General features: G+C 36.6%; 2 protein-coding genes across 5 annotated transcripts in view; both read left to right on the forward strand.

The window, feature by feature from the left end:
- Positions 1-27866, forward strand: part of GSK3B (glycogen synthase kinase 3 beta) — a 201696-nt gene that overhangs the window by 96831 nt on the left and 76999 nt on the right. For all 4 annotated transcript variants that reach the window (XM_079923165.1, XM_079923167.1, XM_079923164.1 and 1 more), the window contains exons 4-5: positions 21775-21885; positions 23942-24072. In XM_079923165.1, the coding sequence (XP_079779291.1) occupies positions 21775-21885; positions 23942-24072 (242 nt within the window). The remainder of the gene's footprint in view (positions 1-21774; positions 21886-23941; positions 24073-27866) is intronic.
- On the forward strand, positions 11-9881 carry LOC307187310 (hypoxanthine-guanine phosphoribosyltransferase-like). Its single transcript, XM_079923168.1, is given in 3 exon segments — positions 11-5936; positions 5940-6153; positions 6156-9881. Coding segments are annotated over 3 exon segments (651 nt in total). The 5' UTR covers positions 11-5795; the 3' UTR covers positions 6452-9881.

The following is a 27866-nucleotide window of genomic DNA, read 5'->3' on the forward strand; positions in this document are numbered from 1 at the left end:
TAAGTCTTGTAGAACGTTGATACTGAATATTGTGATAGACTTGTTATTTTTCTAGAAATAGTCCATATCCCCCCTTCCCCTTGAAACAGCTTTGCTCATTGAATGGAAGTATTCCAAAACACAGGCCCTAGTGATTCTGACCTCAAGATATGATTATTGAATATCATTAGTTATATCAGGAAAATGTTAATGAAATGATAGAGGGGATTAATTTTTAAGAATTTTCTTCTTTTTAAAACACTTGTCTTCAGTTCTAAAGCAAATATGTATATATTTTAAAACCTTTTGTGTTCCTTATGTGCTTCTGGAGCCCCATGATAGTTCACCTGTTTATTGGAGGGAGGAAAATGATGTCATATTGTTAAGTGGAAGTGTTGGAGGGGAAAGGGAAGCAGGAGGACTTTGGTAGGACCAGAATGAGACTTAAACATTGGGAAGCATGTTTAACCTATCCTTGGCTAGGGAAAAATTTGGAAAAGATATAATATTACAGAACTTCTTAATAAGTGATCACTATTTATGATCACATTTAATTCTGTGAAAGCAAAGGATAATTAAAGAAGATTTCATGCTTTGGATCCCCCTTGCCCCCTACCCCGACCCCCTTGGTCTTTCTCTTTAGAAGATGCAATGGCTAATGTCACTGTACTCACGGGAGTTGGAAGCATAGAAAACCAGTTTCTTCTGTTTTACCATGGTCTTTTTCTTTCTGTCTGTTCACTGTTCCTTCTTCCCAGATTCAGTCTTCCTTCACTGGTTTGGGGTAAGGGGGAGGGCAAGTAATAAGCACTTCATCTTTTTGGCTAAATAAACATTACTTTGGATAAGTTCATTTGATATTTTTGGACCTCACATACCGTGCTTATACTGTCCCAAAGCCCTTAGATCCATAATACCTCTTGATTTCTAGCCCAGTTCTTTTTACTCACATATTTCCCAGTGTACCATTTAATCATTTTCCATTAACTTTTTTTTTCCCCCATTAACTTTTATTGAGATTATTTTCTTAGAAATTCTTTTTTCATGACAGAGCCTGTAATATGGGAAAATACCTATGTATTAAGCCAGAATTATGATATACATGCCTACAGATATATAGTTGTTGCGCGCATGCAAGTGCGTGTGTGTATATGATAGCTAATGTTCTAACAACCATAATTAGCAGATTGGCCCTTTAGTGACTCTCATTTCTTAGGTGTTTTTTTTTTAATTTTTTTTTTTAAGTTTAAATGATGGCCTCTGCTTGTATTAAGGACCATAAACCCTCAAATATTTGAGCTCTTTTGTTCCTAAAGCCCATTATTTGGTTCATGCTCCTTTTTTTTTTTTTAATGTAGCAAACTGCCTGTTATGTCTTTGATCTTACCTGTTTTGACATGTTTTTACTTTTTCCTGTCCCTTCCCAAATAAAATTATGGAGCATCTGTTGTGTGCACAGCACTCTTATAATGGAATTTCGCATCCCTATGGGTTTTGTTATTAAATGCTAGACATTATAATACCCCAGGGAGGAACGTAAAGGTCAGAACTATTTGTTCCATGAACCACTGAACTGCATGTGGATTCATTTGCAAAGGCCTCCCTACAAAGCCCCTTAAACATCTTCTCTTGATTACTTAATTTATATAGCTTTCCCTGGATAAACAACAAGGTCATATTGTATAGCTCAGGGAACTATATCCAATATCCTGTAATAAACCATAGTGGAAAAGAAAAAAATATATATATATAGATATATGTGTGTGTGTGTGTATGTATATAGCTTTTCCTGTATGCCAGGCACTGTTTTAGTGCTTTACAAATACTAACTCATTTAATTCTTACGAAGATAAAGAGCAGAAAGGGAAGCACAAACCTTTTGAACAAACCTTTTCAGGACTACCTTTTGTGGTAGCACCTAAAGGCTTACCTGTCTGGTTTTGGTTTGGTGGAAGCCCCCATCACAATCTGCCCTTACCCTTACTTAATCCTGCAGAAGAAGTGACAATGGACTGACTGTTATCTGTGTACCGCAGAGGATGATTTCCTCCCTGCTGCTCTTCAGAGCTGCTTATTTATCTTAGATGGTCTTACAGATAAAGAGCAATTGAGAAGTCATTAAGGGAAGATAACCGGAAGGACAATGCACTTCTCTCTATTATAAAAAAGAAATACATATACTTTCTAGTATTTCATTTATCTCAGAACTTTCTCTTGAGTGTTGTAAGTTTTCCAAAGTGAAAAAAAGACCCCTTTTAATTTTGCCTAGCTCCATTAAGAGAACAGAAAGAAAGGAAGAAAAGTTGTGATGTGTTGCTGAAAATAATGATCCTCCGTTGTCAAAAAAGGGAAGGCTTTCTAAAGATATGCAGAAGTATATAGGTTAAGGAACTTCCATAATCTTCCAGCCACCAAAATGATAATTTCTTCTTCCCCTACTCATGATCTTCACTTCCTTGCTTCTGAATTGTTCTGGCAGGACTAACATCACTCAAGAGACCAGGTAGTAAACTAATATTTCTCATATGAGAAAATGGATTCTGCTCTAGGTTTGAGAGCTTAGGTTTGTTAGTTCTAACTCTCCAAGAGTAGGTTACTGAGAGTGAACTCAGAGCTGCTGTTTAGAAAGGGATCTAAATGTCTTGTGAAGAGCATTATATATTGCCTATGTATATATATTAGAAGAGTTTAGGGGGAGGAAATAATAAACTAGTAGTTTGAAATGCCTCTGGGATATGCAAATAGAGAGATGCCCAGTAGACATATACATGTAAGACTTGTAGGTGGTGGTGGTGGGACTCTTTAAGTGGAGAGATGACATTGACAAGGTTGGGTAGATAGGGTGTGTAGTCATGTTGTAGAGCTCTTAGGAGTCAGGAAGGAGGGAGAGGTGATGTTGTTTGAGCAAAGAGCTAGCAGTTTATCAGTATTGCTCTCTTGTCCTAGAATATGTTGAGGGTTGAGAGCAGGCTTCATTTGAGAGAGGTGCAAGGAAACCAGTGCCTTTGGGTTGGATCCAGGTTTTGTCTAGGGCAAGGCCGTGAAAAGAACCCTCTTTGAAGAGACTGGGGTTTGAAGCTCTGTGAAGAGTTTCTTTTGGGGTTTCAGATTGCTTAGGGGAAGCTCTGAGCAGGAGATCTCTGGTAAGAACATGAGCCTAAAGGAGGTGTGAGGAGGCCATTAGAATGAGTTGACGGCATTGTGAGGATGAGAAAGAGAAGATTTCAATGTTTCATCATTATAGGCATGAAATTCTTGTAAGGTTCTGTGGATATGTTTAAATATAAATGGGAATATTTTTTAATCCTCTCATCATCTTCATCATCTCTGATTCTCTTTCTTCTCTATGATTTTCAATCACTCTGTTCTTCTAAGCTTTTTACCTCCTTTTCCTTCAGTCTCTGTCCACATTCTGGGTTTCTGGCCCTTTCACTCTGGGCTCTTTGTCTCTTTCTGTCTCTGGGTTTCTATCCCATTCTCTTGGTCTGTAGCACCCCCTCATATTTCTTTCCTCTTTAACTCTGGTGTCTGTCTATCTGTTTCTCTCTCTGTGGGCTACTTCTTTTCAACCTCTTTCTCTGGGTTTCTGTACCCCTCATTCATTGGGTTTCTGCCCATCCTATTCTCTTTGAATATTTGATCCTTTCTACATTTTTGTGTGGATTTCCATCTGTCCTGAGCCTTCCTCATTCACTCTCTTGGTATGTCTTCTCTCTGAGCCTCTACTACTCCTTTTTGGGAATTTTTTAAAAAAGGAAAAATTTTCACTCACTATCCTGGCTTTTGACTTCAGTACTACATATCTTATTCTGTATGTTCATGTTCTACATAGTTGTGTGAATAACTATTTTTAACCTTGTTAAGTATTCAAAATCTCATAAAAGCTTTCCCTTTTTGCCTTATAATATTTTTAGTTATTGGTTATGTAATATTCCTCTGGGTTTTTGTACTACGTAATACTCTTAACTGTTCCTCTATTGTTATTTTTAATTTTAGAATTGTAGCTAAGCTATCCAAAAGTCTCATCATAATTTTTGTCCATAAGCATTTTCCAGCTCTGGGTTCAAGTAGGATGGCTGTTAATATTTGACAAATATGTCCACTGGCCACAGTTTGACTGAACGGTTATACCTATTTTGGTGACCTTCTCTTTATTGTGCTCCACCCTACCATTTTAAAGACTGTTTTTCTTTAGGAATTATACATAATCAGCTTTCAGCCTATAATTGTGGAAGAGAGTAGCCAATGTAGCTAGAAGAAGGAGGAATTAGTGAGGACAGGGACTAGAAATGTGACCAAATTAGTCCTAGTCATTAGTCTTCTGGTTAGAATTATTAGTATTTGCTGTAATAACTGGAGCATCATGTAGTCAATTAGTATACTCCAGGTTAACCAATAGATTTTATTAACTCTGATTTAGTTCAGAGTAATTAGTACTCTTTCTCCTTGATCAGAGAGAAATGGAATTTTTTAAAGGTTTTGAACAGTCTGGGCTTATAATAGTTTTGTGAATTCCAAGTATCTTAGAAAATAGTGTTTTTTAGTATTAATATTTAGCAATAGGAACCTTTCTCCCCCTAAATGAAATTTATGAAGAATCCCTGTTCTACAGGTAGAATAGATAAAAAGCAAAGTTGTTCTGGTTGAAACTGGGATATGGGACCAGCTGACTTTACCTTCCCTTGAGTTGCGGCTCACCTTTGTAGAACCTTGGGTCTCTGTAGGAGTATGGAAATCATATTTTGTTTTTACAGGAGCCTTCAATTTTATTTAAATCAATTAAGTTTTCTGTAAGAAATATTTCTCTAAGTAGCCTTACATATAAAAATGTTTTACCTGTGGTTCATCATAGATTGATTACTTGAGTGATAAAGGCTATCTTCCTTAAATAAAACTCTCCCTCTATTTGTATGAGAGACAGTTTAAATAGCAAGGTTTGCAAATTGATCTTATTCCTCATACCAACTTTTCTATTGAGAGTAACTGTGTGGAGGGCTGTGTTCAGAAAGTGAAGACTGTACCAGTGCTTCTGGGATCAGGGAGAAGAATGCTGTGCTTGATTATGCCTGTTTGTCACTAGCCCTGGAGAGGAAAGGTTGGGGTGAATCCATTCTGAAAAGTAAAGAGCTCTGGCTTTGTGTCCAGAAATATTTGGGTTTGCATCCTATTTGTGCCACTTGATAGCAGTATGACAGGGCAAGATATTTACCTTTGTAAACCCTTTTCAACCCTTGTCATCTGTACAGTAGGGATTTTGTAAGGAAAAAATGTAATAATGTTTACTAAGTGCTTATCATAGCACGTGGCATATAATTAACACATTAACTTACTATTTTACAAATTATTGTTTAATAATAGCAAATATATGTTGCACTTGCTATGCATCCAGACACTTAAACCTCACTGCAACCCAGTGAAGAAAGGGTATACTGTTATTATCCCCATTTTATAGAAGAAGAAATGGAGGCAGTCACAGTTAAGTTACCTAAGAGTCCTACAACTACAGAGTGTCAAAGTTAGGAGTCAACTCCAGAGTCTGTGTCTCCAGAGTCTGTGTAATATTGCTATACCATTTAGCATAGAATGTAGATTTCTCTAGAAGCAGTGTGTTAGAAATGTAACACTTAAAAATGTCTTAGTAGAGCTGCAGCGTTGGCGGTGGGGAAGAGCGCTGCGGCGGGGAAGAGTGCTCCCGCGGACCACTCTGCTTTCCCGCGCGGCGCCGCTTCCCGCCGCGCCTCTGCCTCCTGCTGGGCCTGGCCATCGGCTTCCTCCTCCCCAGACTGCCCTCAGCCCGCGCGCCGCCCGGCTCCGTTATGGCTACCCGGAGCCCCAGCGTCGTGATTAGTGATGATGCACCAGGTTATGACCTAGATTTATTCTGTATACCTAATCATTATGCTGAGGATTTGGAAAAGGTGTTTATTCCTCATGGACTAATTATGGACAGGACCGAATGACTGGCTCGAGATGTGATGAAGGAGATGGGAGGCCATCACATCGTGGCCCTCTGTGTGCTCAGTGGGGGCTATAAATTCTTTGCTGACCTGCTGGATTACATCAAAGCACTGAACAGAAGTAGTGATAGATCTATACCTGTGACTGTAGATTTTATCAGACTGAAGAGCTACCGTAATGACCAGTCAACAGGTGACATAAAAGTAATTGGTGGAGATATCTCTCAACTTTAACTGGAAAGAATGTCTTGATTGTTGAAAATATAATTGACACTGGCAAAACAATGCAAACCTTGCTTTCCTTGGTCAAGCAGCATAATCCGAAGATGGTCAAGGTTACAGGCTTGCTGGTGAAAAGGACTCCTCAGTGTGTTGGATATAGACCAGACTTTGTTGGATTTGAAATTCCAGACAAGTTTGTTGTAGGATATGCCCTTGACTATAATGAATACTTCAGGGATTTGAATCATGTTTGTGTCATTAGCGAAACGGGAAAAGCAAAATACGAAGCCTAAGATGAGAGTTCAAGTTGAGTTTGGAAACAGCTGGAGTCCCATTGAAATCACCAGGAAAATTATCAGATGTTCTAGTTCTATGGCCATGTGCTTAGTAGATCTTATTGCATGTACCTTCTAAGAATTTTATCCGTTTTGTACTTTAGAAAGGTCACTTGCTGCATTCCTGAACTCTTTATTTGCACTATGAGCCTATAGACTATCAGTTCCTTTTGGGTGGATTGTTGTTTGACTTGTGAATGAAAAGTCTCTTAAACCACACCACTATTGAATGAAAATATTGAAATTGTATCTGTAAGAAACATTGAAAGAGAAAAATATATTCGTTTTTTAATTGGTATTTTAATTTTTATATATTCAGGAAAGAACAGAAGTGATTGAATATTGTTAATTATACCACTGTGTGTTTAGAAAAGAAGCATTCAGTTTCATATCGGTGACAGCATTTAGAGGTATCGTTATGTCGGACAAACCGTATGTCCTGGAGTTATTTTAGTAGGTTTCAGTAGTATTAACTGTATTTTCCCACTTGTTCAGATTATTTCTGGCGAATCTCTGTCAACAGTTCCTTTTAAATACAGGTCAATAAGTTCTAAAAACCTACCACTTTTTGAAGTCTTCAATGTAAAAATCCTTAAAATAAAGGCTGTCTCTTTAAAAGAAAAAAAATGTCTTAGTAATGATTAACAAGGGGAGATTGTACAGTGTCTACTTTGTAGAACTTTTTTAGAAGAGAATAAATAGCCTTTTGCTGTATGATAGTAATAGTAGTAATAGTAAATAGTAATACTAATAGTAAATAGTAATAATAGCCCAAACTTATGGTGCTTACTATATGGCTATAACCTAAACATTTTACTTACTCTTTTGTTTTTTGTTTTCTGTTTTTTTGGAAGAGCTTTTGAGAGGATTGTTGTTAATTCTTCTTTAAATGTTTGTTAGAATTTGCCATTGAAACCAGCTGGCTTTGGACTTGTGGGGAAGTTTTTGCTTACTGATTCAATCTCTATTTGTCATACAGGTTTGTTGAGATTTTGTATTTCATCTTGAGTCGTTTTAGTGATTGGTGTGTTTCTAGGAATTTATCAGTTTCATCTACATTATCTAATTCGTTGGCACACAGTTTATCATATTCTGTTTAGTCCTTATTTCTATAAGGTCAGTAGTAATGTCCTCACTTTCATTTCTGATTTAGTTATTTGTGTCTTCTCTCTGTCAGTCTAGCTAAAGGTTTCAACTTTGTTGATCTTTTCAAAGAACCAACTTTTGGTTTTCTTGAATCTATTGTTTTTTTTCTGGTCTCTTATTTCTGGTCTAATCTTTATTATTTTCTTTCTTCTAGTAGTTTAGGTTTAGTTTCCTCTTCTTTTTCTAGTTCTTCAGGATGTAAAGTTAGGTTATTGACTTAAGATCTTCTTCTTAATGTAGGCATTTATAGCTGTAGATTTCCCTGAGTACTGCCTTCACTGCCTCCCATAAGTTTTGGTATATTGTGTTTTTGTTTTCATTTATCTCTTAAGTATTTTCTAATTTTTCTTGTTTTAGAGTGTGTTGTTTAATTTCCTTTGACCTGTTGGTTGTTAACAATGTGTTGTTTAATTTCCACACATTTGTGAATCTTTTGGTTTCCTCTGTTATTGATTTCTAGTTTTATTTCATTGTGGTTGGAGAAGATAACTTTGTATGATTTCAGTCTTTTTAAACTTATTGAGATTTGTCTTGTGACCTAACATGACATATTCTGGATAACATCCCATGTACACTTGAGAAGAATTTGTATTCTTCTATTTTGGGGTAGAGTATTCAATATATATCTGTTAGGTCCAGTTGGTTTACAGTGCTGTTCAAGTCCTCTGTTTTTTTTATTGCTTTTCTGTCTAGATGTCCATTATTGGAAGTGGTGTATTAAAGTCTCCCAGCTATTGTTGTAGAATTGTTTATTTCTTCCTTCACTTCTATCAATATTTGTATCATGTATTTGGAACTCTGTTGTTTAGTGAATATATTATATAATAGTTATATCTTGATGAATTGACCCTTATTAAAATATAATGTCTTGAATGCCTTTTATTTCTTTTTCTTGCAACTGCCCTGGCTAGAACCTCCAGCATGATGTTGAGAAGAGATGAAGGCAGACATCCTTGTCTTGTTTCAAATTTTAGAGAAAAAGTATTTAGTCCTTCATTTTTAAGTGTTATTTTTAGCTGTGTTTTTTGTAGATGTCATTTATCAGGTTGAGGAGGTTCCTTGCCATTGCTAGTTTGTTGAGCATTTTTATCATGAAATGTTGTATTTCTTCAAATGGTTTTCCCCCATCTGTTGGAGTTTTTGTCCTTTATTCTATTAATATTTTACATTAATTTTTTGAATGCTAAACCTACCTTGCATATCTGGAATTAATAACATTTGGTCATGGTGTATAATTTTTATATGTTGCTGGATAGTATTTTTTAGAGGATTTTTGCATCTGTATTCATAAGGAATATAAATTAGTCATCTTTCTTTCTTTCCCCTTCTTGTGATGGCTTTGTTTGGTTTGGTATCAGGGTAATACTGGTCTCATAGAATGAGTTAGGAAGTGTTTTTGTCTTCTATTTTTTTGAAAATTTTTGTGAAGAATTGGTATTGATTCTTCTTTGAAGGTTTGGTAGGTTTCTCCAGTGAAGCCATTTACAACAGGTCACTTTTTGTGGTAAATTTTAAATTACTAATTCAGTTACTTTACTTGTAATAGGTGTACTTAGATTTTTTTATTTCTTCTTTTGTCCATTTTGGTGATTTGTTCATTTCATCTAAATTATCTTATTTATTGGTATAAAGTTTATACTTTTGTCTTAAAATTCTTTTTGTTTCTTTAAAGTCAGTTGTGATGTCTCGTCTTTCATTCCTGGTTTCAATAATTTGAGTCTTATGTTTCTTGGTCAGTCTAGCTCAAGGCCTGTCAATTTTGTTGATTTTTTTTTTTCAGTGAACCAACTTTTGATTTCATTAAGCTTTTAAAATTGCTTTTGTATTCTCCAGTTTATTTATTCATGTTCTAGTCTTCGTTATTTTCTTCCTGTGGGTTTATTTTGCCTTTTTTTCCCCCTAGTTTTTTAAGCTAGAAGTTAAGCTTATTGATTAGAGATCTTTCCTCTTTTAAATGTCACTTATTGGTCAGAGGCTATGCTTAAAGTCCCATTAGCCAGTTATATTTTTATCCTTTACCATTGGATGTTTGAGTGGCTTGGGTGCTGCTATCATAGTTCAGGGAGTTCATATTTATTTGCCACATGTTGAACCAGGGACTAGTAGCTTGGACTTTCCCCTCTGATTGTTCCTGAGAGGGTACAGCCTTGGGCATTCAGTCTTTTTGACTGCCAGGATGAATGTGATTTTACTTCCTGAGAGTTGCTCTTGAGTCAGTTTATTGTTTAATCAAATGTTTGGTCAGAGGTTGCTTGTAAGCCCCTTGTGCCAGTGATGCTTCTGCTGTACGTTGATGTATCTGTGTGCAACTTGGGGAATGCTTCAAGTTTGTCCTGAATGCTGCTCAGCTAGCACCTGTACACATTGGGGTTTTTTTTTTTGGGGGGGGGTACGCGAGCCTCTCACTGCCGTGGCCTCTCCCGTTGCGGAGCACAGGCTCCAGACGCACAGGCTCAGTGGCCATGGCTCATGGGCCCAGCCACTCTGTGGCATGTGGTATCTTCCCGGACCGGGGCACGAACCTGTGTCCCCTGCATCGGCAGGTGGACTCTCAACCACTGCGCCACCAGGGAAGCCCTGTACACGTTCTTATCGACCTCCAGAGATGACTGTAATCCCAAGTAGGCTCTTCTTGGCTATCTCTGTCCTTGGTTCTTTCTATTAAATTTCTGGTGCCTTGCCTTGTTTGTGTCATGAACCTACCAGCCACCTCTTAATTGCTCTCCACAAAGATCTCCACTGTTTTTAGGCAACGCCTATAGGCTAGAGCTCTTCCTACTATATTGCAAATAGTCTCTTTCAGCAGAGCACTTAGCCTGCCTTTCCCTCTGGACAGAGCCCCTTTTCTACTGCCCTAGAACTGAGGTGAGAACTCACTTTTCCCAGAGTAACATCCCCACTTTATGTAGGGCACTGGAGGAGGTGCAGTGCAATGGCAGCCCCTGGTCTTCACAAGTTGGCCCTCTCCAAGTGGGAGTTCTTCCCTGTGAGCAGATTGAGGATGAGGCTCTCGGGGCCCTAGCCTACTCTGCCTGGAGTAGGCCTTCTCTGGCTTACTAGTGGGAACTGAATGGGGGAAGGGAGACACAGTTTTCTTGGCTGGGATAAGTCTTTTGCAACTTGGGATGCAGCTTTTCCCTCCTGGGGTGAAACCATAGTTCCTGATTGGTTGCTGAGCAGAGAGGGTGCTGTCTGGATTAAGAGTGCTGGGTAGACCTTTCCAAACATGGAGGTAGGATGGCAGGGTAAAGGAGCAGGTCTGTACTAAAATGCCATAGACTCTTGCAGTTCTTACCAAGATTTGTTTCTTCACTTGCTGTGCGCCCTTAGAACAATTTCCAGATACTTTACACGACTGTTTGCTAATCATTTTATCATTTTGCTTTGCTGAGGAGAAAATTTGAACTCCTTGTGCTGCTATTTCAGAAGTCCTGCTCTCCCTCTTACTATTTTCTACACTTTGTGGACTGCTTAGTGAAATTGTTATTCTAGATAGAAAAGATGAATAAAAAGAGGTCTCCAACTATAGGGGGTGCATACTGTAGTGTAGAGGGATAGACTAAAAAGTAATGACTGAGCGTATGCTAATCGTCTATGTCTGTTTACCTCATTAGCTAAAAAAATTTTACGTAAACACAAAAAATTAGTACCTTTTACTAATACTTTATAAAACATATACCAAAATAAATATTTTAAAACATTAAATAAATATATCCTATATATAATTTTCATCACATTCAAATTCTTAGAGATATTCTTTTGGTTAACTGTAGAATTACATAATGTCTTAAATCGTGAATAAAAAAAATTTTTCTTTTAAAATTTTATGATTTATAAAGTGCTTTTTTTAATACATTTTTGTCATTTAAGCATCATAACAGTACTCTAGATTGATAATAGTACTATTTCATTAGTTTTATCATTGGGAATATTGGAGTCTTGTGTGACTAAAGAATTTGTCCAATGTTGTATAGTTAATTAGTAACCATGGGAACCATTTTCAAACATAGATTCTTCAACTATAAAGTCTGTGTTCTTTCCTATCTCCTATTCTCTTCACATTGTAAAGTTTACTTTATTTCAATTTACTGGCACTGTGTAGTGTTTTAGGTACAAAGACAAAGTATAAGATCTGTCTAAATGAGTTTGAAGAAGGACAAGAAGAGAAATAATACTGCAAAATGATACATGGAAAGACAGTTATTTGTACTGTGAACAGAAATAGGATGGAGGAAAGTAATAAATTATCCAGAGGAGTCAGCAAAGGAATTACATAGGAGAGGTGATGCTTATTCAGGGTTTTGAAGGCCAAATAGGAGCTATTTTGATAACTAGTGCAGAATAAGTATGTGTCAATTTAGAAGTCCAGGATGTTTGAAAAGTTTATTGGAGTTAAAGAGCATAGTCTGTGTAAGGAGATACAGGTATTTTGAAATTTCAGGTATATAAAGTTAGGGGAGTGTGGGGACAGTAGTGGGAGGTGAAGCTGAGGAAGTAAAAGTGGGTTCATAATTGTTTGGGTCAAGGTCAGCCTCCCTATATGAAAAGGATATTTTGTTATGTTGTTGTTTTAAATTAAATGAAACCCTGTTATAGAAATGACATACATATAGAAATGGTATACAAAGTTATAGCTAAGTGTATACATGGCCGAGTTTACAAAATAAACCCCCGTCACTTTTTTTTCTCTCACCTTTCTTACTGTGTGAAAATTATTGATAGCAAGGAATTTTATTAAATAAAGAGGTTGCCTAAATAAGGCCAGTTTTGTATCTTCCTTAAAATTTTATGGTGATTTCTACTAAAGTGGTACATTGATAATCTGGATGAAACTTTTACTGATGAAATGCTGACATTCTTATTGGAGTGTGACCTAGAGAATAAATACATAGGTAATGTAAAACTCCTGCAGTGGATGAATTGTCAAGATCTCCTCATAAATTATAAATGTTACCAACAGCAATAAGATGCTAACTATCATCTGCTTGAAAATGTTAATCTAGGAGTTTCTTGTTAATGTCAATTATTACCTTGTTTTAATGTTATTTTAATATTTTACTAAAACTAAAATATTATTACATTCATATTATAAAAAAATTGAGGTAACACAGAAGGGCAGTAGACAACAGTAAAATCTTCTTTACCCTAATCCCTAACTCCCCAAATCCCTTTCTACAGAGGTAAATTTCCTATGTGCATATATGAGCACATATATCATAGGTTAATATAACAGCATAATAATGTGGCCTTTATGTCTGTGTGCGTAGACACTGCACCCAGTTTCCTCTGTTGTTAACATCTAATGTTAGTATGGTACATTTATTATAATTAATGAACCAGTATTGATAACATTATTATGTATCCATAGTTTATTCAGATTTCCATAGTTTTTGTTTGTTTGTTTTTTAATATTTATTTACTTATTCGGCTACACTGGCTCTTAGTTGAGGCATGCGAGATCTAGTTCCCTGACCAGGGATCAAAGCCAGTGCCCTGCATTGGGAGCATGGAGTGTTAACCACTGGACCACCAGAGAAGTCCCAGATTTCCTTAGTTTTTACATAATGTCTTTTTTCTCTTCCATGATCCTGTTTAAGCTACCATAGTGCATTTAGTTATTATGTCTCTTAGGCTCCTTTTGGCCCTGGCAATTTCTCAGACTTTCCTTGTTTTTGATGACCTTGACAGTTTTGAGGAATACTAGGTAGAGATTTTGTGGACTGCCTCACTATTGGAATTCATCTGATGTTTATCTCATAACAAACTAGGGCTATAGGTTATTTGGAAAAAGACCACAGAGTGCTATTTTCATCACATCATATCAAGGGTATGTGCTATCAATAAGAATTGCTATTAATCTTGATTACCTGGCTGACCTTGTATTTTTCAGTTTTCTCCACTGTAAAGTTCCTCTTTTTCCCCCATTTCCATGCTGTATCCTTTGGAAGGAAGTCACTATCCATAGCCCACACCTAAGAAGAGGGGAGTTATTTTCCTTAAGGGCAAAGTTGCTACATAAACTATTTGGATTTCTTTTGCGTGAAAGATTGTCTCTTCTCCCCCATTTATTAATCTATTATTTACTTATATCAGTGTGGACTCATGCATATTTATTTTATACTTTGGGTTGTAATCTAATACTACTTTATTTTATTAATCAAATTGTTCCTGCTTTGGTTATTGGGAGCTCTTTGCAGTTAGCATCTCTTCTCCTTTGACATACCCCTATTAATGTGGGTCTCAGTTTTGTTTTGGTTGGCGTTTTTGAGCATGTCTACTTTCTGGCATATAGATTATTTTACATTTCTTTTCACAAATCTTCAATCATCTTTGTGTGCATGCACATATACATAAGCATACACATACGGAATTGTTTTCATAGACTTAGTTCGTAGGAATGGCATTGCTGAGTTGAAATGGGTGTCTGTTCATCTTCACTTTGGGATGAATATATTAGCCCATTGACTTCCCAAAAGATTGCAAGAGTTGGGACATTCACCAGAAATGTATAATGGTGCATTTTGGACAGTGACACTGTTCCAATACTTAGTTTTCTCAGATTGAATTTTCTTTTCCAATTTGATATATAAGAAATGGTAGCTGATTGTTATTTTTATTGCATTTCTTTAATTATGAATGAGGTTGAGCATCTTTCTGCATTTTTGTTTGCCATTTGTATGGCTATATATTCGTGCCTCTTTCCATTTTTTTCTATTAGAATGTTAGTCTTTTGTTATTGACTTATAAGAGCCATTTGCATTTTGTAAATTTATTTTATTTATTTATTTATTTTGGCTGTGTTGGGTCTTCATTGCCACACGCGGGCTTTCTCTAGTTGCATTGAGCGGGTGCTACTCTTCATTGTGGTGCGCAGGCTTCTCATTGCGGTGGCTTCTCTTGTTGCGGAGCACGGGCTCTAGGCATGTGGGCTTCAGTAGTTGTGGCTCACGGGCTCTAGAGCGCAGGCTCACTAGTTGCGGCTCATGGGCTTAGCTGCTCTGCAGCATGTGGGATCTTCCCGGTCCAGGGCTCAAACCCACGTCCCCTGCATTAGCAGGTGGATTATTAACCACTGCGCCACCAGCGAAGTCCCATTTGCATTTTAAACAAAAACAAGTTAGTTCTTTGTTGTGTGTAAGCAAAATTTTGTTCCAAATAGTCATATTTTTATTTGGTTCTGTTTTTTTAAAGTAGTATAAATGTTTTACATTTTTATGTAATCAGATTGGCATTATTTTCCTTAATAGCTTATAAATATTTTGCCCTACAGTATTTGCAAACATCTTTTGTTCTGGTACATTTTTATGTATATTTGGTATTTATTTTCTTTGAAGGTGTGAGATAAGGATGAAGCTTGCCATAATCATGGTTGTATGCTAGGTTCTCATCTCTTTCCCCATTCTCTCCCTCAGTCTCCCAAGCAAAAGAATGTTTCTCTTTTTCCTAACCCACACCCACTTTACTGTTAGTATTATTTCCATCTTTAACCAGCCTGGCACATTCATCAGAGAAAAGGCATCTGCTTTGAAGGTTTTTCTGCTAGTGCAAGTTCCCTAAACCCAATTCTGAGGAGAATCCAGGTCTATCATGATACTTTGTTGGATGTCTTTTTTTTTTTTTTTTTTTTTTTTTTTTTGCGGTACGCGGGCCTCTCACTGTTGTGGCCTCTCCCGTTGCGGAGCACAGGCTCCAGACGCGCAGGCTCAGCGGCCATGGCTCACAGGCCCAGCCGCTCCGTGGCCCAGACCGGGGCACAAACCCACGTCCCCTGCATCGGCAGGCGGACTCTCAACCACTGCGCCACCAGGGAAGCCCTGTTGGATGTCTTTTTACTGGGTTCTCTTATATGCTGCTTTGCATCCCATCAAATTTTTAGAATGCTAGCATGGTTCTACTTAAAACTGCAGCTTCAAGCAATTTTGTTTCCCTGACTTGAAAAATTATTTGGGGGTAAGAGCATCGTAGTAAGCAGTGTCTGTCTTCCAATGGATGAAGTTATCACAGCTTTTGCTGAGTTTTTGTTAGGTGTGATCAAAATTTTGTCATTTAAATTTCTTAACTCAGTGAACAGTTTTAGAGTGGAGTTCATAGAGGAGGGATTATCAGCAGTTAGAGAATAGTTTATTAATAAAAATGATAACTGAACCATTGAGAGAAATATTCCCGAAATTGTACATCATGTAATTTGGAAGCCTAGTAACTGTTCTCTGAATAGTACTTTCTCATTATGTTAGTAGACTGTTTTCAGTATCTCCAGCTAAATGATAACTCTTTATGTTGTATTTTTATACTTAGCTTTTACAGTTCACTGCTAATCTGTGAATATTCAGGCATTCTGTTTGATAACTCAAAAGAGAGAGATTACATTAAGAAAACAGCAGGCCTGAGATTATCCAAAAAATTACAAGTGATAGAAATGCAGAATCCTGATCCTTCTTTCTTCTTGAAATATTAGTGTCCTCAGTCTCATGAATTATCTTTTACGTAAACCTCCAGACAAAGCTACTTTGGAAACGTGAAAATAGTAGTTTCTCTGCTGTGATGACATTTCCTAGGAATGGGCACTTCCCCCTCAGGGATTACTCCTGAGGCTGTTAAATTTACAGCAGAACATCTGTAGGTTTAACAAGAGCATTTAAAGAATATGATGTTGAGCCCATTTATTTCAAATTGGCATTGGTGGTAGTATTACTTGTTGTTAGTTTTGGTTTTCAGTCTTAGGACCAATTGTGTATATATATATTTCTAAGTGGATTTGATTTGAATACAAACCATGAAGTGAAGGGTTGTTCAAAGTGCCTTTGCGTATAGACGCCTCCAGTGTCTCAGAAAATGAAGATAGTCAAAATGACAACTTTTAAATGTCAGAGAGACAGTTATACTTACAAAATGGACAGACCTCCTCTATGGTGCTAAAGAAAATTGACAAGTTGTTGATTAGTTAATGGAGTGAATAAATAAAATTTATTTGAGCAAAAAAGATAAGCTTATATTAATCTGCAAAGTACTGCTCCAAATATAATTTGAGCCTCCATATTTCTCATAGTATAATAAATGAGAACTTTTGACCTATCGCAGACATGGTTTCGATAACCTTCCTTTGATGTGTTTTGTTTTGTTAATATTATGAATAAAGTATACTGCCTAAAATTGGATATCATCAGTACATCAAATGAAGCCTGAACTGTACAAAGTAGAGTGGAATTATCTTTGTTGATCTGAACACAATACTTCTACTGTAAACTAATACTGAATCAAATTTTTTCATTAGCTATATCTCAATGTTGATAACTTGAGCTCAGTTCAGTTACACCTATCATTTATTTTCCAGATGAATTACTAAGTCTTAATCTGTCATTCTACATAATAAATTGATACTTTGATTTTAATCATAGGGTTTTATATTTATCTTTGTTAAGTTTTATTTTGTGGGTTTGGCTTAGCATTCTAGACTACTAGATATATTTAGTCTTCCATTTTAAGCCATTCTTCCTAGGTTTGTGGCAATATTAGGTGGTTGTGTTAAAATCAGAAAATTGTAAATTGACTGCCAGATTCATCCTCTGATGTGTTTTATTTTGCAAGCACATTGTTAATTTTTTTTTTTTTAATTAGAATGCTTTTAGTTAAGTCTTGTACTACCTGATTTACCAACCACTGCCTCTTACTGCATTATACATTTTGGCTTCACACATTTACATTTGTTGTTTAGCCATTTGCTCTTGCATCCCCTAATGAAGGAAATCATTTACAATAATTTGATTAGGACAAGGGAAGAACAGAGTTTGTAGCCCTACAACTAGAAATCTTCCTTGAACTTAGTATTCATTTTTTAGTCTTTTTATTCTTCACTTTTGGTATGATTATTTAGCAAATGAATTAAATTACCATACACATCTCCAGGTCATTTATAAATATATTGTGATTAACTTTGTCAAGTGATTTATTAAAATCAAGAAACCTTGTAATCAGATAATAGTTAAAAAAGAATAATTTTGGCATCCGTATTAATGACCCTTCCAAAACCCAAGACTTACCATTCCTTGGGTTCTACTTACACAGCAACCCCTTCAACACCAGTTCAGCATTTTCTATTTGTTTATTCTCTTTATCAGACCTCACCTTCACTTGGAACTAATTCTTACCTAAATCTTGATCTTTGAAATTTTCTTCCCTTAGCCCTGAGCATTGCTTTTGCTACCCTCAGTTTTACATATAACCTATCTCTTATTTTACAAGAAATAGGGTCATCAGACATACATTCATTTTATTTATTCTTTCTAACACCTAATCACTTATTTTAGATGTACAGGGGGGAAAATGTGGTATCGTTCCTTTTTAAAGATGTTAAAATTAAGTATTATGTGCCAGGTAATATGCTTCAAGAGCTGTATATGATTATTTCTAATAATCTCATGACAATCTTTTAAAGTAGGTATCATCATTAGCACTATTTTACAGGAAACTGTGGCTTCAAGAGGTTAAGTAACTTGCTGTGGTCACATAACTTGTAGTAGCAGTGTTGGGACCTCCATGTAGTTTGTGTGACTCATGCTAACCTTGCCTCTTAATTACTACATGGTATAACTTCTCTGTGTTCTTGTTTTCCTGTTCTTGTGATGTTCAAGAACCTTGTTTCATCAGTTGTCCCTTTTCTTTTGTTTCTTAAAACTTTTCTGTCTTTATCCAGTCAGCATACAAATAAATTTGGGTCTCTTAGCCACTAAAAACTACAAACAAAAAGCACATTTAAAATTTTTCTTTGACTTTTGTTTCCCCTCAAGTTACCAGCTCCCAGCTCTCTCCTTACTTTAACCACTAGAGATTTTGTAAGAACAAACTAAATTAACTGCCTCCTGTTTCTTACCTGCCATCTGCTCACTCATGAACTCAGTACAGGTTGGTTGCTATTGGCACCATGGTCTGAAACTGCTCTTTCCAACAGCATCACGGAACCATGGCATACCAGATCCAACAGCCTTTTCAATCCCATCCTTCCTGCCATTGAAACACTTTGCTGTTCCACATCTTGTCATTATTGAAACTCAACTTTGGATCTTTCGATGCTAGTCTTTCCTTGCTCTTTTATGCCTCTTAGTTCTCATTGCTGAGTTGTCCCCTAATGTCTTAAGGGAAATTTCATTCTTAATTTTCAAGGATCTTATACTCAGTCCTTTCCTCACTCTCTTGCTGTATACACTCTTCTTAGGTGAGTGATTCTTGTTCTTACAGTTTCAGCTATTGCCTAAATCTCTAGCTATGCTCTACTCTTGTTTTCTGAGTTTGACTTGACCAACCACCTATGTATTTCCAACCACCTATGGAACAAAGCTACCTAAAATGTTCTGATATTCATTAAATAAAAGTTCAACTTTTTCCCTCACACCTTTTTGCTCTTTTTACATTCCTTGTCTCATTATCTGCTTAGTTGCCCAGGTTTAGAGACTGTTAAATTAATCCAAACTTCTTTGTTTCTCAGGTTCTCTATTACTCTCTTGTTTAGCTAGCCAATATACCTGTCTCCCACCTCCTTTTTTAAAAATCCTTATTATCTATGCCCTAGTCTAGGCCTTGGATCCTTGTAGAAGGTTTCCAGCTGCTCACACTGCTTTCATTATCATCTTCCCAACTTCCCCCTCTGCCTTTAAGTCCAGGCTAGTGGATACTAGCCTGGACTTAAAGGCAGAGGTCCCAGGATATATATGAATTTGGGAGTCATCAGTGTATAGTAGTACTGAGCCATTAGACTGGATGAGTGGGCTTACACAAAGAACAGAGGTCTGAGGACTGAGCCTTAGGATCCTCTATTCCTTAAGAGATAAAGGAGAATAGAAGGAACCAGAAGTAGAGAGCCAGAAGAGCTGTCTTTAAGGTAGGATGAAAACCAGAAGAGTGTAGTGTTCTAAAACCCAAGTGAAGCAAGTGTTTCAAAGAAGGGAACGTGATCGACTATGTCAGATGGTAGTGCTAAGTCAAGTAAAAGAGAGGGAAAGATGATGCCTGAAAATTAGCACTGAATACAGCAACAAGGAGATTATTGATCTTGATGAATAATTCTTGTGGAATAGTGGTGGTGAAATTCTATTGGAGTAAGTTTTAGAGAGAATGAGAAGAGCCAGGTAGTGGAGAAAGTCAGTTCAGACATCTCTTGAAGAATTTTGCTGTTAAAGGGGCCAGAAAATAGGATGGTGGTGATTAGTGCGATTAGAGATTTTTTTTAACGATGGAAGAAATAATAAGTTTATGTGCTGATTGTAATGCTCTCACAGAGAGAGAATAATCGACAGAGAAAGAAAAATTACTGAAGCAATGAGTGTGAATAGGAAAAGCAGAGTAGTTTGTTTACATGCAGCAGAGTTTGCCTTAGAAAGGAGCTTGGTCAGCTTATCTCTAGTTAGAGTAGTGAAGGAAAAGCATCTGGAGGTAGATGCTGGTAAATGGATACATGTAGTGGTACAAGCAAGGTATCAGCTGAGGGTGAGGATGGGAGAAGAGTTTAAAAACAGGCCTTTGCTATTGTTTACTAACTCCCTTGTTAGAGAGTGAGGGTAATGTTAGACCATGGAATTTAAGCTGGATATGGAGGGAAGAGAGGAGAACATGAAAGACTGAGGGAAAATGAAAAGGTAGTAGTGTCAATGGCATGCTGCCTCACTAAACTGTTTCCTGAGATCTGCTCTGTTCTTTGACCTCACATCTTTTTTTTTTTTTTTTTAATTTATTTTTGGCTGTGTTGTGTCTTCATTGCTGTGCGCGGGCTTTCTCTAGTTGCGGTGAGTGGGGGCTACTCTTCGTTGCGGTGCGCAGGCTTCTCATTGTCATGGCTTCCCTTGTTGTGGAGCATGGGCTCTAGGCACGCGGGCTTCAGTAGTTGTGGCACGTGGGCTCAGTAGTTGGGGCTCGCGGGCTCTAGAGCGCAGCCTCAGTAGTTGTGGTGCATGGGCTTAGTTGCTCTGCAGCATGTGGGATCTTCCTGGACCAGGGCTCGAACCCGTGTCCCCTGCATCGGCAGGCGGATTCTTAACCACTGCGCCATCAGGAAAGCCTGACCTCACATCTTGAATACAGTTTTCTCTCTGCCTGAAATGCCCCTGTCATACTCAATTTAGATGACATATCTTTTACCTGCATCCTTACTTCCTCTGCAATGACTACTGACATAGAAAATGCTCAATAAGTGCTGAAAATTGAAATTCTTCACTTTAGTTTGGCAGGTAAGATGATTTCAAACTGGGAAGATTGTGAAGTTTTGCCTGAAGATTTTCCTACTCAGTAGCCAGTTCTAGACTTGAACACAGTGATTCTCAACTTTGTGTTCTGCTTCAGTTTGCTTATCTGATATTCACATGAACAGGGTGAGGGTAGCACTCTCTTCTTCTTTCCTACTTGGTACTTAGTTGGAATTCCCTTCTTTCTTTCCACTGATCTTGGATTGGTGTCTTTATGCTGCTGTGAATGGATGTTTAAACATATGACCTGCAGTGAACTTGTGAGTATGGTAACTTGCTGCCTTATAAGTTATTCTTTTTTTTTTCTTCAGTTAATTGTAGAAGACAAGTGGTTATTTTACTAATTATAGACTAACTAATATAACTAATCAAATAACCATAGAATCTTTTTTAAGGAGACATTTTGAAGTCCAACTTTTCATGCTATAGTTGAAGAAATGGAAGCCTAGAGAGATTAAATGGCTTGCATACATCAGTTAGCAGAGCTAGGGCTAGAAATGCACATTTCTTAGCTCCCAGTTCAATACTTATTTTACTACCATGACACCTTTCCTGATAGGATATAAGGGCAATGACTCTCAAACTAGAAAATATGAAATTTTGTGACAGGTAATATCCTCTAAAATCATATAACCAAAATAACAGTTTAAATATGACTAGGAATCTTAACAGTCTTGAAATGGCTGTGTTTTTGCCATGAAATTGTTAGTAAAAAAAATGTGGTAGACTTGTTTTTACTATTATGGTTATATTCTGAATTAATTTTGTATAATTAAAATTGAACACATGAATCTTTTCTTTAAAAATCTGAATAAGTGAATGTATAGAGAATTTACTCTAATTTGAATATTTAAAGACTAGTTCCTAATCTTGTTTTTTTGGTTTGTTTTTAATAAACTCTTTCAGAAAGATGAGGTCTATCTTAATCTGGTGCTGGACTATGTTCCGGAAACAGTATACAGAGTTGCCAGACACTATAGTCGAGCCAAACAGACGCTCCCTGTGATCTATGTTAAGGTATGTAAAAATGGAGCAATTTACCATTTTAGTTATTATGAACAAGGGAGAGTGCTGGGTGTATTTTAACTATATTATTACATCTCATTCTGAGGGGGGAAAGCTGCAAAGTAGGTATTGCTAGAGTTTCATTAAATTTTTGTACAGTTTTAAAGCGTGAAGTCTTCCCTTTTTAAGCTTTCATGACGCAGGTGTTAAAGATACTTGTCATCTTTCTGACAAATGAACTTTTTCACAGACAATTATGGGTTTTAATTTTGCTACCTATAGCACCTTTTAATTTAATTTCTTATAACCCTTATTGTGCCACAGGCTGAAATAGGAACAAGCATATCCTATAAAATTATAAAAATATGGTTATAAATATTACTGAATGCAATGTTTCATTGCCATTTATAGATACAGTGTGTCCGTAGCTGAAGTTTAAACTTTTCGTAATTTTAAATATGCACAGACTCTATTAAGGTGTTATTTAATTTTTGGTACCTGATGTCAATGTCATCTTTTTTATTTGATACAACTCATGTTAGAGTGGCTTGCAATTTATCCAACATAATTATGACTGAAGTTGTGGTGGATTATTAGAAACAGATTATTATTTGTTTAACTATGACATTGTGAAAATTAACTAGGAGTTAAGTTTAAAAGTTCAGCTTTCTAAGTATAATTTTTTGCATTTTACCTTTTATACAAATACTCTAGAAAATAAAATGGCATTGATTCTGAATGTTGTGAGTATCGAAGTTTTTACTTAATAGTTATAGTTTTAAGCTTTATAGTAATAAAATGGATTTTGCTGATGGGATTACTATAGTGGTGTTAATATGTTCCTCTGTCCTCAGTATTTCCTGTAAATTGGTGATTCAGTATATTTTTGTAGGAGTCAAGACCACTCCATATGTAGACGATACCTTATGTCAGTGCTTTATCTGACTTTTAACTCTCTTTTTGTTGTTTTTCACCAAGATACTGGTATCTTTGATTTGAATCATTTCAAAAGTTCTTTTCATGGTATATAACTTTGGGGTAGAGATCAGAAGGTGAGGAGTCAGAAAAATTTATAAGTGAACCAGAACACTGACCTTGGAACAAATAGAAGGTTTAAGATATACTCACTTTCGGGCTTCCCTGGTGGCGCAGTGGTTGAGAGTCCGCCTGCTGATGCAGGGGACACGGGTTCGTGCCCCGGTCTGGGAAGATCCCACATGCCGCGGAGCAGCTGGGCCCGTGAGCCATGGCTGCTGAGCCTGCGCGTCCGGAGCCTGTGCTCCGTAACGGGAGAGGCCACAACAGTGAGAGGCCCGCGTACCACAAAAAAAAAAAAAAAAGAAAAAGATATACTCACTTTCTTCACAAAGACTGTCTCTTCACCAGTCAAGAGTCTAATTCTTTCTTCCACACAGACCCAGTTTCTCACTGTATGTTGTTTTGTAATAAAATTGAAATAAATATTCTTTTAAATTGATGTTAGTAGTCATCTAGGATCTGTTTTTAAATGGCATTTTGAAGTCTACTTAATTCTGAAGGATATTAACAGGAAGAGTGGTGTTGCTATTAATAGATTTACTGATGTCTTGATAGATCGTTGATAACAGATTTTCTCAGTTCACGTGTGAGTTTTCCCAGGCCTCTGTATCAATAACCTCTGGCCCTGACAAAGGATGATGAAGCCAAGAAGACTTGGCTTCTGGTCTAAACATTGTTACTTGTTACACATGATTTGGAATACCCCTCTGAGTTTTTAAATCTGTGTTTAGGGGAAGAAAACAGGTTTGTGGTGAGATGTTAGTAAAATAAAAATTATAAAAGCACATTGTAAATTTTCCTTTTTTAAGTTATTAAAAGATGGTACAAATATAACATTGGTTAACTAAACTATAATTAGCTAATGGATAGAGAAATGACATAAAACTTGTTTAAGAAAGACTGAGTGCAAACAATCCCCAGCTTTTCACTATTCTTTTCTGGAAATCTGTTACTTTGTTTCCTGTGTAAGGACTCTGAATTGTTTGGGATAGAAAGTAAGTATTCAATGAATTTTTACTCTTTATTCCAGTTGTATATGTATCAGCTGTTCCGAAGTTTAGCGTATATCCATTCCTTTGGAATCTGCCATCGGGATATTAAACCACAGAACCTCTTGTTGGATCCTGATACAGCTGTCTTAAAACTCTGTGACTTTGGAAGGTAAGCTAGTTCTCTTTTCTTCTCCCTCCCTTCCCTTCTCTCCAACCCCACCCTCCCACCCTGTATACTCAGAATTTTAGTCTTTCATCCAGCAATTTAACTCCTAGGAACTGTTCCCTTACAGATACTCACACATTTACAAAATATTGTATATACCAGGATTTTTATCATAGAATTGTATATAAATGTCTGGCAGTAGGAAGATTACCAGATAAATTATGGTACATCATACATATAATGTAATACATGCAGCTGTTAAAAAAAGAAAGGGGAGAAAAAAAGAGAAAGAAAGAAAGGGGAGGCTCTCTATGAATGGAAAATGACTGATCTCTAAGAAGTATTAAATTCAAAAAAACAAGGTCAAGAATCTACATAGTATGTTCCCTTTTGTATTCTAAAAACACAGAGAGTGTAGGCATATGTACACAGATGCATAGCTTATTTTTGGAATGATATATTGAATCATTTTGGAATGATATTATGAATCGATTCATAATATCGATTGCTCCTAGGAGCAAGTCCCATTTGTTTATTTATGGTTTTATTTCCGTTACTCTAGGAGGTGGGTCAAAAAAGATCTTGCTGTGGTTTATGTGAAATGTGTTTTTCCTATGTTTTCCTCTAAGACTTGTATAGTGTCTGGTCTTACCTTTAGGTCTTTAATCCATTTTGAGTTTATTTTTGTTATGGTGTTAGGGAGTGTTCTAGTTTCATTCTTTTACACATAGCTGTCCAGTTTTCCCAGCACCACTTATTGAAGAGGCTGTCTTTTCTCCATTGTATGTTCTTGCCTTCTTTGTCATAAATTAGGTGCCCATATGTGTGTGGGTTTATCTCTGGGCATTCTGTCCTGTACCATTGATCTATATTTCTGTTTTTGTGCCAGTACTATACTGTCTTGATTACTGTAGCTTTGTGGTGTAGTTTGAAGTCGGGGAATCTGATTCCTTCAACTCCGTTTCTCTTTGTCAAGATTGCCTTGGCTATTCGGGATCTTTTGAGTTTCCATATGAATTGTAAAATTTTTTCTTCTAATTCTGTGAAGAATGCCATTGGTAGTTTGATAGGGATTGCATTGAATCTATAGATTGCTTTGGGTAGTATAGTCATTTTCACAATATTGATTCTTCCAATCCAAGAGCATGGTATATTTCTCCATCTGTTTATGTCATCTTTGATTTCTTTCATCAGTGTTTTATAGTTTTCTGAGTACAAGTCTTTCGCCTCCTTAAGCAGGTTTATTCCTAGGTATTTTATTCTTTCCGTTGCAGTGGTAAATGGGAGTGTTTCCTTAATTTCTCTTTCTGATTTTTCATTGTTAGTGTATAGGAATGCCAGAGATTTCTGTGCATTAATTTTTTATCCTGCTACTTTACCAAATTCACTGGTTAGTTCTACTGGTTTTCTGGTGGCGTCTTTAGGATTTTCTATGTATAGTGTATGTCATCTGCAAACAGTGACAGTTTTACTTCTTCTTTTCCAATTTGTATTGCTTTTATTTCTTTTTCTTCTCTGATTGCTGTGGCTAGGACTTGCAAAACTATGTTGAATAAGAGTGGTGAGAGTGGGCATCCTTGTCTTGTTCCTGATCTTAGTGAAAATGCTTTCAGTTTTTCACCATTGAGTATGATGCTTGCTGTGGATTTGTCATATATAGCCTTTATTATGTTGAGGAAGTTTCCCTCTCTACCCATTTTCTGGAGAGCTTTTATCATAAATGTGTGTTGAATTTTGTCAGAAGCTTTTTCTGCATCTATTGAGATGATCATATGGTTTTTATTCCTTAATTTGTTAATGTGGTGCGTCACATTGATTGATTTGTGTATATTGAAGAATCATTGCATCCCTGGGATAAATCCCACTTGATCATGGTGTATGATCCTTTTAATGTGCTGTTGGATTCTGTATGCTAATATTTTGTTCAGGATTTTTGCATCTGTGTTCATCAGTGATATTGGTCTATAATTTTCTTTTTTTGTGATATCTTTTTCTGGTTGTGGTGACAGTGTGATGGTGGCTTCATAGAATGACTTTGGGAGTGTTTCTCCCTCTGCAATTTTTTGAAAGAGTTTGACAAGGATAGGTGTTAGTTCTTCTGTAAACGTTTGATAGAATTTGCCTGTGAAGCCATCTGGTCCTGAACTTTTGTTTGTTGGAAGATTTTTAATTACGGTTTCAGTTTCATTACTTGTGATAGGTCTGTTTATATTTTCTACTTCTTCCTGGTTAAGTCTTGGAAAATTGTACCTTTCCAAGAACTTGTCAGTTTCTTCCAGGTTGTCCATTTTATTGGCATATGGTTGTTTGTAGTAGTCTCTTATAATCCTTTGTATTTCTGCAGTGTCAGTTGTGATTTCTCCTTTTTCATTTCTAATTTTATTTATTTGCATCCTCTCCCATTTTTTCTTGATGAGTCTGGCTAAGGGTTTATCAATTTTGTTTATCTTCTCGAACAACCAGCTTTTAGTTTTATTGATCTTTACTATAGATTTCTTCATTTCTATTTCATTTATTTCTGCTCTGATCTTTATGATTTCTTTCCTTCTACTGACTTTGGGTTTTCTTTGGTCTTCTTTCTCTAGTTGTTTTAAGTGTAGGGTTAGATTGTTTATTTGAGATTATTCTTGTTTCTTGAGGTGAGGTTGAATTGCTGTAAACTTCCCTCTTAGAACTGCTTTTGCTGTGTCCCATAGGTTTTGGGTCATCATGTTTTCATTGTCATTTGTTTCTATGTATTTTTTAATTTCTTCTTTGATTTCTTCAGTGATCTTTTGGTTATTTAGTAGCACACTGTTTAGCCTCCATGTATTTGTGTTTTTTACAGTTTTTTTCCTGTAATTGATTTCCAGTCTCATAGTGTTGTGGTCAGAAAAGATGCTTGATACTATTTCAATTTTCTTAAATCTTCCGAGGCTTGATTTGTGACCCAAGATTTGATCTATCCTGGAGAATGTTCCAGGTGCAGTTGAGAAGAAAGTGTATTCTGCCACTTCTGGGAGGAATGTTCTATAAATATCAGTTAGAGCTATCTGGTTTATTGTGTCATTTAAAGCTTGTTTTTCCTTATTTATTTTCTGTTTGGATGATCTGTCCATGGGTGTAAGTGGGGTGTTAAAGTCCCCTACTATGATTGTGTTACTGTCGATTTCTCCTTTCATGGTTGTTAGCATTTGCCTTATGTATTGAGGTGCTCCTATGTTGGGTGCATAAACATTTATAATTGTTATATCTTCTTCTTGGATTGATCCTTTGATCATTACGTAGTGTCCCTCCTTATCGCTTGCAACAGTCTTTATTTTAAAATCTATTTAATCTGATACGAGTATTGTTACTCCAGCTTTCTTTTGATTTCCATTTGCATGGAATATCTTTTTCCATCCCCTCACTTTCAGTCTGTATGTGTCCCTAGGTCTGAAGTGGGTCTCTTGTAGACAGCATATATATGGGTCTTGTTTTTGTATCCATTCAGCCAGTCTGTGTCTTTTGGTTGGGGCATTTAATCCATTTATAGTCAAAGTTATTATCGATATGTATGTTCCTATTACCATTTTCTTATTTTTATTTATTTATTTATTTTTTTGCGGTACGTGGGCCTCTCACTGTTGTGGCCTCTCCAGTTGCAGAGCACAGACTCCGGACACGCAGGCTCAGCGGCCATGGCTCACGGGCCCAGCCGCTCCACAGTATGTGGGATCTTCCCAGACCAGGGCACGAGCCCGTGTCCCCTGCATCGGCAGGCGGACTTTCAACCACTGCACCACCAGGGAAGCCCTTGGGTTTGTTTTTGTGGGTCT

The sequence above is a fragment of the Stenella coeruleoalba genome (genome assembly GCF_951394435.1).
Source record: "Stenella coeruleoalba genome assembly, chromosome: 5".
Taxonomy (NCBI): Eukaryota; Metazoa; Chordata; class Mammalia; order Artiodactyla; family Delphinidae; genus Stenella; species Stenella coeruleoalba.